At 37.2% G+C, this 10255-nt stretch overlaps 1 protein-coding gene across 1 annotated transcript in view; it reads right to left on the bottom strand.

Annotated features, from left to right (window-relative positions):
* Positions 1-301: 301 nt before the first annotated feature.
* The window catches only part of kiaa1191 (KIAA1191 ortholog), a 27284-nt gene continuing 17330 nt past the window's right edge, over positions 302-10255 (bottom strand). The window contains exons 3-7 of the mRNA XM_043703752.1: positions 8313-8431; positions 5354-5478; positions 4528-4637; positions 2851-2993; positions 302-1725 (exon numbers count right to left, since the gene is read on the bottom strand). Of these exons, the coding sequence (XP_043559687.1) occupies positions 1508-1725; positions 2851-2993; positions 4528-4637; positions 5354-5478; positions 8313-8431 (715 nt within the window). The 3' untranslated portion in view covers positions 302-1507. The remainder of the gene's footprint in view (positions 1726-2850; positions 2994-4527; positions 4638-5353; positions 5479-8312; positions 8432-10255) is intronic.

The following is a 10255-nucleotide window of genomic DNA, read 5'->3' as shown; positions in this document are numbered from 1 at the left end:
AAGAAGGATTAAGTGGCAGATTTGATAGGCAAATCACTTTTAAACAGAAAGGACTGCTTGACATCTGAAGAAAGGAAAATGGAGGTAGTGAAAGGACTGTGTTTGAGCAAAATGAGGCATAATGGTGAACATGAGAATTAAATTGTTTGGTGCTGTTAAAACCCATTTGCTTTTATGCCTAGACACCAGTGGTAGAAATCTTGCAACAATTACAGTTAGGACTCATACACCACAAATCAGTTGCAAACAATTTCTCCTGACTGTGAATGCGATAAAAACAAACAAGCATGCTTCAATGAACAAAATTTTTCAATTGTTATTTTAATACTGATAATAATCCACTTGTTTCAAGGGATTAAAAATCTAACCAAGGTTTTAAATGCTCAGTTTAACAATTTAAATTAAAGGAATATCACAATTGCTCAGTATCTAGATTCTACATATCTGTAGTTTAGACTGAAGACAACCAACCAGACAAAAGTAAATACCCTAACAGAAATACTGATAAATAATAAAATGACCTATGGCAGTTTTAGAAGTAAGTCTCACTTACAAAAAAAAAGTGTTCATGGTATCAATAGAGTTGTAATGTCAAGAGTTCAAATGTCAATTTAAAATCAATCCATGAAAAAGGAATGCATCATTTGTCTCATGAAAAATAAACTTGGACTGTAAAATTTTACAAAAACCTTTAGCAACACATCTAGATACAAAAGAAAATCCTATCAATTTGTACCACAATGTTGTTATTTAAAAAACTAGATTTACAGTATATGCCTGATTTGTACAAAGTTCTTGATTTTTTTTTTTTAAAATGCATCAAATCAGAAAGGCTTGAGCACAGTACATCTTTGATCAGCAAGTCTGTTTAGTCACCCATTATAAAATATAGTTACCACAACATATGCCAAACTGGAAAAAAACAGGACCTGAAATACAGCCACAGAATTAGGTGCAAGAGTTTATTTAACTATCATACAATTCCATAAATAGAGGTGTACAGGTGGCTCTTTAGTATTGTGTGCTATCTCAACAGTTTTTCTCCTGACCTCACAGGAACCAAAATGCATTTCCTAACACCTTGTTAGTTACATTTTACAAGGCTACATGAAACCAAGCTTGCTAGTCAGTGTGGATTATAACCAGAAACCTCAGCACATATCATATCAACACCAAGGCTCTCATTTTCCAACTTGGCTGCAAGTGTTCTTTTTTGGCTGTGGAGCAGTGAACATGGTAAAGACAACAGAAATGCTGCAATTCAAGCTTTTTGGTGCAAATGAGCATTGAATTTTAAGTATTCCAAACAGGCTCTGATTCTACAACAGAATTCAAGCTGCTCTTCCTTCTCTGCTAATTTTGTCCCGCATTTTAAAAATAAAGTCTTTAAAAGAATAAGGATAGCTAGACAATAGCAAATAATGATCTTATGGGTAAGGAGGAAGTTAAAAAGGTTTTCTCAAACAGGTGCACACAGCCAACACAATTTAAAACATGGTGTAATACACTAAAAGCCTGTAGGAGCAAAGATATTTAGATCTCTGGGCTTTACAACACAGGTACGCAGAGGCTGCTTTTTTTGTCCTTCTAGCACCGATAGCTCCATGTTGGGTGGTTTCAAATTTGCATGATCTTCTGCTATCTGAGCAGCAGTGCCCTGAGTACGCATGATGTCCATAGGGGAAGGCTTTTGTAAACCTTTGTAATTTTGAATAGCAAAGGCACCTGGAGAAAAATAAATGCATTTGTTAGCATTAAATGTCAGAAATGTCAATTAAATAAATTAGAGAAACAGCCAGTAATGAAAACTTACATAAATGACATTGACATATTTGAAGTGTTTAAAAAAAATCTCAGCAATGCCGCTTTATTAGGAGGTTAGATGTTTTAAAATTGGGGAACTTCAAAAGCTTTTTAAAATCAAAAATATTACTGGGAGCCACAGGATGGACATTTCAGTTTTAAATCAAACACTTGGCAAATTCCCAGAGTTTGGTTAGAATGCATGATGTGCATGTGAAGTAGAATACAATTTGAATTGGACATTTTTCCAAACTAAGATTTGCCAGCAAAATCATGCTTTGAACAAACCAACATGCGGAATGAAGATAACTTCCAACTAATGATTCCCATGATTTTATAAAAGCTTCTAACAGCAAATTAAATACTTTAGCATCCCTATGATAGTAATGGTCATACCACAGAACTTGCTTCACAAACCAGAGGTAACTTCTATAATCATGGTGTAAGTATCACTCAAAAATTAGTTAGAGCCCAATGATGTTCTGGCTAAAGCCATTTGAAATTTAAAAAAAAATGCAGCATGATGGAATTCTAATGTTCAACCCTTTTTATGTTTATGCAATCCAACCAAAGTGTTTGGAAGCCACAAAAAAGGTCTTAAAAAGAGCTAAATGCTGCTAGAGAGCTGCAGGATTCAGACCGGTCAGCTAAAAAGGTCAGAATGGTTAACAACACAACAGCTCAATTCAAAAAACAAAATGGGAATAATTCTGGTAACTGCAGACCAGTCACTCAATTTCACTAAAAGCAAGCTTTCAGAAGGTTGTCACGCAAGCAAGTTTCAACATTCATTGGAATAGGATAAAATTAATATTGAATTGAAAAGACAAGGATCTTTGTACAAGATATATTGCATTTGACAGATCTAATGGAATGCAATAGACTACTTTGAAGAAATACACCAAGGGCATACATATTTCATATGGATTTTCAAAAGGGCAACTGATCAGATGCTGCACAAAAAGACTTGTTCGCTCAACTAGAGGCAATATTCAGAAGGTTAGGATTGAAGTGGTATTAAGCATGCTCAAATAACAAACTTCCCACCTGGTTCAGTTGCTTTGAAATTCTGCGTAAGCATGAAAGGTCTCCATTTTTCAGCTGCAGTTGAGTCACTGGAAAGTGTAGAAAAGTCTCCATCTAGACTTTTACTGCTCAAATCAGAAGTTGCTCCCTGGCCAAACAAATATCTGAAACCATCACCAAAACAAAAATAGTTAAAATATTTCTTCCACCTCAATGCAAAGCATGATTTGACACAAATAAGTCTTTTAAAAAAAAATCACAAAAACTAAGTTTCTCTGCGAGCTGGCATAAAGAACCACAAAATAAGCTCAGCTCCCAACAACAGATTCTCCACTCTACTATTGGTTTTTTAGTATTTGTGAAGGTCTAGTTTCCTAATATTATGACTTCGCAATGACAGCATCAGAAAAATGATTGTGAATTCAAAGTTTGTGCGAAGATTTGTAGCTCGGGTGCTCGTTGTTGTGGTTCTGTTCGCCGAGCTGGAAGTTTTTGTTGCAAACGTTTCGTCCCCTGGCTAGGCGACATCATTAGTGCTTGGGAGCCTCCTGCGAAGCGCTTCTTTGATGTTCCTCCGGTGTTTATAGTGGGTCTGTCCCTGCCGCTTCCGGTTGTCAAACAAATGGAGCAGAGGCTGCAGAGAGGACAGTCTCCGTAAAATGGAATGAGGGAATCACTATCAGATCAGCCGTGGTCTTAGCGAATGGTGGGGCAGGATTGTGTGGACCACGAATGCAACTTATTCAGAATTTGATGTAACAAACCATTTCAGCTGAGCTGACAATGCTTTATTCAATGTTATCATTCCTGTGATTTTACTCACAAAGATCTCACTTCTCCAGTTAGTCCCACTGCCCTGTCTTTTTCCCCATATTTCCACAACATCTTTTCAGTTAATTAACTGTTCGCAGGAGGCTCCCAAGCACTGATGATGTCGCCTAGCCAGGGGACGAAACGTTTGCAACAAAAACTTCCAGCTCGGTGAACAGAACCACAACAATGATTGTGAATTTTGTGCAGCAGCTAGCCAGACAATCAGCATACAACATAATTGATATCAATTGGCAAATGAAGAAAGGTACTTCAATGGTTAGGAATGCAAAGGAGGAGGATAATTGGCGCGGGTAGTGTACAGTACTGTGTTTCACCAGTGCTCGTATGGCACCATGGTAGCATCCATACCTCTAGGTCAGAAGACCAGGTTCAAGTCCTACCTGTTCCAGAGGTGTGACAATGACATGTCTGAAGATTATTAAAATACCTTCCGTTTGCCACAAATTAATCTGTAAATAGTTCTGCATCTTTGAAAGTATAACTATTAATTCTACTTGAATTAAATAGATGTTCTCTGGTGGAATGTGGTTTGCATTTTCAATCGATTACTCGCTCATGTTGGACAACATCCCCAAGATCTTACCAGCATAAAGAATAGCCATTTCAGATGTTGTCCTTCTTGGATGCAGTTTATCCACATGTATCCTTAATGATAAGTTCAATTTTCTTTGTCACTCAGTGGCACTAATTCACACAAGCCAGTTATCAAAGTTTAGGGAATGGATGTTTTATGGTTAATATTTAGCTGGCCAAGATGTAATAATTTTGGATTATTTTTTAAAGCTAGTAATTCAAATTTTATTGTATGATTAAAGTTCACTTGGCTTGCAGGTATTTTGCCAGTTTCTTTAATAATTTCTGTACCTGCGATTTGGCATTGGTGAGGCCTGTGGAGTCCCTGTGGGTGTTGACTGGGCTGATGTGGATATCTGCTTATCTTCTTTTTTTGAATCCACACTCTGTATCTTGAATTTCTGTTTTAAAAGAATTGCAAACATAAATACTAAAAGAGGTAGCCAAAGACCAGATAGCTGCAATCTTAAATGACAATATATTTGTTTGATAATGCTGCTGTAAGTACCTTGGAAAGTTTTGTCTTCAAAGGCACAAATAGTTGTGGTATTCATGCAAAAAGTTGACTTAGTAAGAGAGTTACACAACCGACTTAGTCAGCAGCTGACAATGGACCTGAAACACTACTTTCCAAAGAAGGTGCTGGCTGACCTACTTCCAACATTTTCTATTTTGTTTTTAGAGGAGCTGGTCCTCAAATTTGGCAAGAAAGAACAAAAATAGCCAATTACCTTTGTAGAAAGTTATAAAGTGAACTCTGTTGGTAATTGCTCAATTGAATGGGATCAAGGATTTTCTTATATTTGAATAACCCATTTGTCATCTAATCTCAATAAAAGATTGGCAATAGAAAGTTTACAGCATTAGACCAGGACTGACCCTTATCCATGATTTTCACATATGCAAAAGTTTGAATCACTTTTTAAAAAAAAGTGATGATCTAGCAATAAAATGGTTATTAATAGCCTCAACATGGCTGTTCAAAGCAAAAAAGAACTAAAACAGAAAAGGTGCCAACACGTCCATTAGGATAACAGAGATGGAGTGATTTTATCTGTCATACCTGCAAAGGTGAGAATGGACACAACGCATAGGTGAAAAAGTACTCCATTCTCACCTGTAAGGCTTCCCCAACACGGTGATAGCTGGCCTCCTCTGCAACAAGGCCCTTGTGTGGTTGGTAACCTGCATCTGTTAGACCAGCCTGCTTCTCAAATCGCTGTATGCTTTCCTGTGTCTGCTCTAATAATTAAAATGTTAAAAACAAATACTGAAATTTAAGAAAATCATTAACACGTCGACTAGATATTCAACAGAGAATGGTAACTGCAAGTTATAAAATAGCAACAGAGCTGATATTTAATACCCCCAAATTATTTAACCAGATGACACACAATAACAAATTTCATTTACAAAAGGGAATGATGCCTCAAGAGAATTTTAGAATGTAAAATGGAAAATTAAATGCAGAGTTGATTGAAGCAGGGTCCAAAGTGATGAGAAATCAAACAATTCCAGGTAACAGCTAAAAGCAAAATAGAAGAGACAAGACAGAAGAAAATTGGAGAACGAACAGTATTGAAATGTTAGTGAGTGAAGGCCATGGGAGAATAAAAGTTGACTCCTTTAGAAAAGTAAAGTTTAAACAATAATGTGAAGACGAGTCAGAGTCATACAGCATGGAAACCAATCTTTTAATCCAACCAGTCCATGTGGAACATAACCCCACACTGATGAAGAGTTTTTGCCTGAAACATCGATTTTCCTGCTCCTCGGATGCTGCCTGACCTGCTGTGCTTTTCCAGCACCACACTTTGGAATCTAATCTCCAGCATCTACAGTACTCACTTTCGCCTATAATCCCACACTAAAGTAGTCCCACCTGTCTGCTCCTGGCCCATATCTGTCCAAACCTTTCCCATTCATGTATTACTCCAAATGTCTCTTAAAATGTTGTAAATGAAATGAAGCTATGAGTTGGGAGGGATGAGGAAGTGAAAGCATTTGAAGAATATCAATCCTGGAATTAACAGATAGTGTAATCAACCCATGAAATGCAAAGCTTAATTGGTACAGTAGGTAGAATTTTAAATGAATTGCAGAACAGTAATGGGGAACATGAATGTGAAATTGATAATTGTACTCAGGACTTGGAAAAAGTTTAAAACCTGTTACATTTCTAAAAGCAAAAAGTGGAAGAAGAATAGAAAGAAAAAGTCTGCCATCAAATAGATGTTCTGTTCACTTCGCTTTTCAGAGTTTTTAAAAAGGACTATCCTTTGCTTGACATCTTAGTCTCACTTTAATCCAAATACCTGCATCCCTTCCACTGACACTAAGAAGCCCTAATATCCCTATAGCATTAACCACAGTCTCTGGATTACCTAGTCCAGAGACATTATCAGAACATCATCTTCCATTTTTACCCCCTGTCTGACCCGCACCACTTTTGCAGTTATTTTAACGTTTCCAGAATTTTGCCTTTGTAACAAGAAGTAAAACAATGTGAACCAGGTGAGTATTGGAGAAAACCCACCATAGGTGAGGAAAACACACTGGGGTTGTGACGTCAGTGGGCAAGAGGCAGAAGCAGGTAATATAGTGATCAAGGGAGGGCATGTATTCAGAAGCTTAGTATTTTGCTTAGACCTAAGCTAACAGATTTTGGTTGTTGAGGCAGCTGAAGTAGTACAAGCAAAAAAAAAAAAACTTGAAAAAGATGGTTTTAAATTTTGTTTACACCAAGTTGAAAGAAATTTTGGTTAGTTTATAATTAGGAAAGGCAATCCTGAGAAGAGAAAATCAACATACACATACCACCATTATTAGACACATTCAAATGGAACCAGTAAACTATAGTATAAAAGATGGATTATATCTTTCACCAATGCGACAGTGTGGTAATGGTCAACATGGTTAATGGAAGCAGCAGTTAGAACAGCCAAATAAGGGATCATTTATTACTGACCAGGATTGCCTAGACTGCAGTGTCATAAACATAAGTGGTGTGATATGTGGGTTTGCAGTTGAAAGGCACAGAAATATTCCAAACGTTTGAAGGCAATCATGATTTTTTTTGTTTGAGTGCAATAATTGGAGAGAAAAAAAAAGAACAAATTAATATTTGAGACAAATGGTGTTGTGACAGAGAGAGATAACACTGGACAGCTTTACACCAGCAAACTGATAGGACGGCGATCTATATCTAATTTTAGATCTATACTCAATAGAGTTGGTTATCTGGGATTATAATGATTGGGATCTGGAATGGGTGGAAGGTGGAAATATAGCTATAATTATCACAGGTACACATTCCTTTGTCCAAAATCCCTGGGGGGGTGGCAGTTGTTTTGCAGATTTCGGAATTCAGAATATATGACATTTTCACAGTGAAATACAAAGAATCTTAGCAAACAGCAGACCCATGTGTGACTGGTATAAGCGCCACACCACCACCATATCTGAGTGACGTGGGTTTTTTTTTTAAGATTACATTACAGTGTGGAAACAGGCGCTTCGGCCCAACAAGTCCACACCGACCCGCCGAAGCGTAACCCACCCATACCCCTAACCTAAAACTACGGGCAATTTAGCATGGCCAATTCACCTGACCTGCACATCTTTGGACTGTGGGAAGAAACCGGAGCACCCGGAGGAAACCCACGCAGACACGGGGAGAATGTGCAAACTCCACACAGTCAGTCATTCAGTCGCCTGAGGCGGGAATTGAACCCGGGTCTCTGGCGCTGTGAGGCAGCAGTGCTAACCACTGTGCCACCGTGCCGCCCACAAGTTGAGTGGGTGTGGAGTTGGTTCACCTGATCACATGCCAAACAACCTTGTTATGCAGAAAAAACCTTCATGGAGAAAACTTTGAATTTCGCAGCTTTTTGGATTTTGGAATTTCAGGTAAAGGATTATGTACCTGTACAGCTAATATGTAGACTATTTCATTATTTTAGGTGGTTTAAATAACAACATGACAATATCTTCTAAAATCTTTACCATTGCATTTAGATGTACAATCATGTTTGAATCAGCAAATCTTAATGTAGTGGTTTAAACTGACATCTTACTTGTCATAAGTGAGTTCATGATGACAGAAGTTGCCTTGGCTTTCACCACATTGACTTTGCTCTCGCTTTCAGCTGATGGCGCCACAATTGAAGATGAAACATTTTCTCCATCTTCCACCTGAAAGAAGCATGAAGTAATGAAACATTTTTTTTGTTGAATACTTAAATCATAATGCAATTTCTTGAATTTGCAATTGTTATGCATAAATATTTGCGTAACGTTCAAGAGCTGAAATCTGCACTTGTTGCATAAATAACAGTTGTAAAATTAAGCTTTCCTTATGTCTGGGCAAGTATTTTTCCTTATTTAATAGATAATACTTTACAGTACAGATCTATGCATTTTCACTTAATTTTTTTCAAAATCTGCAGCACTGATTAAAACTGCCACAAAATCTTGTACTTCTCTTCCAAACACTGGCACCATTCATTTCTAGACCTGTTCATGAACCTTAAATATATTAAAGCTGTTACAAATGAACAACTTTAATTAATACATATATGAAGAATGTCAAAAAGGGCTAAACTAGTAAAAGAAGCTTGCCAGTATAAAAATAAATCAATTTGAAAATACTGCACAATGTTGTGTAAAACAGGTCTAAGAGAAGACTGGTATAATATCTGCATGGACCAATGTTAACTGTTTCATAATTCTCCCTCAATTTATATACTCTCCAAAATTACAGGCTCCAAGTTTAATAACCCTTCAGATCATTTTCCCCAAACAAAAGACAAAAAAAAAATCACTGAAATAAACCTGCGAAGTCACATTTTTAAAATTATTCAATAAGATAGCATTTATACATCTGTCACAGTCTGAAGACATGCCAAAGTGATTTACAGAAAGTATCAGGTATCAGGTTAGCAGCAAAACACTTTACTACAGTCACAAGTATACCAAACATGTGTCCCACTAGTGTCAGGAATTTATGGTATATTTGAAAAAAGAGCAACAAACTGGAAGTCAACTTGCAACAGATGCATGCCATATCAAAACAGTAATATATTTTCAAAGTCAAAGCAGAGAATATTATGATCAAATTGTCAGGCAGCATATAAAGCTCCTTGATAGGATTGCAATCAAATATCTTTATTGAGGAAAACTTGTAATGGTGGTAGTGTGCCAAACCCTGGGACAGAAAATCCAGGTTCAAGTCAGACCTCAGGACATGGTGGTCACAGTGGCGTGCCATAATACTGGGACAAGTAAATTAGACCAACCTTTTACAGATCTGTTTCCACCCCCCCCCCCATACCAACAACCTGCTTTAATATATTTTTTAAAAATGGTTAAAATAGCCAATTTGCTTCAGAGGAGCATCACAAAACAATAATACCCACAATATAAACAGATATTAAGACACTCGACCATAATGCCACAAAGCGACAATTCTGAAGACCAGAGCCTTTGTAGTGGCGCCTTGTATTTTTATTTTAAAAAGAAACGAGGGGGGGGGGTGGTCGCAGCTAGAAATCCAATCCTGAAATTGTTGGATAAAAAGAGAAGAAATGTAGAGAAAGACAGAAAAAAAAATTTCAGCAGTCCCAAAGTAAAAACAATTAGTCTGAGTAGAAGCTTCCTCATTTCAGTACTTGACATAGCAGAGGGCCTTTTCTTTAATTTTATCAAGAGACATAGGCATGACTGGCTGGCCAACATTTTTTGGTCCAACTTTAGAGACTCTCGCGAAGGTGGTAGCGAGCTACTTCTCAAAATGCTGCAGTCTGAGAAGGATTGTAGTATTGGTAGTCACCTGCATATGAGACATGGTCTGTTTTCAGGCTGATGAGACACAGCATGTAATCAGAGAAAAAAAATCTAATGAATTCTTTGATAGCAGTCCAAAATGTTGCTTGAAAAAGTCCTTGGATTGAAAAGCCTCCATCAAATGCAACTAGACACATACCATTTCCAGCCAGAGTAGAGATAATTGCTTATACAA

The sequence above is a fragment of the Chiloscyllium plagiosum genome, chromosome 14 (genome assembly GCF_004010195.1).
Source record: "Chiloscyllium plagiosum isolate BGI_BamShark_2017 chromosome 14, ASM401019v2, whole genome shotgun sequence".
Classification (NCBI taxonomy): domain Eukaryota; kingdom Metazoa; phylum Chordata; class Chondrichthyes; order Orectolobiformes; family Hemiscylliidae; genus Chiloscyllium; species Chiloscyllium plagiosum.
The sequence above is the reverse complement of the archived record's forward strand: the minus strand, read 5'-3'. Positions and strand labels throughout refer to the sequence as shown.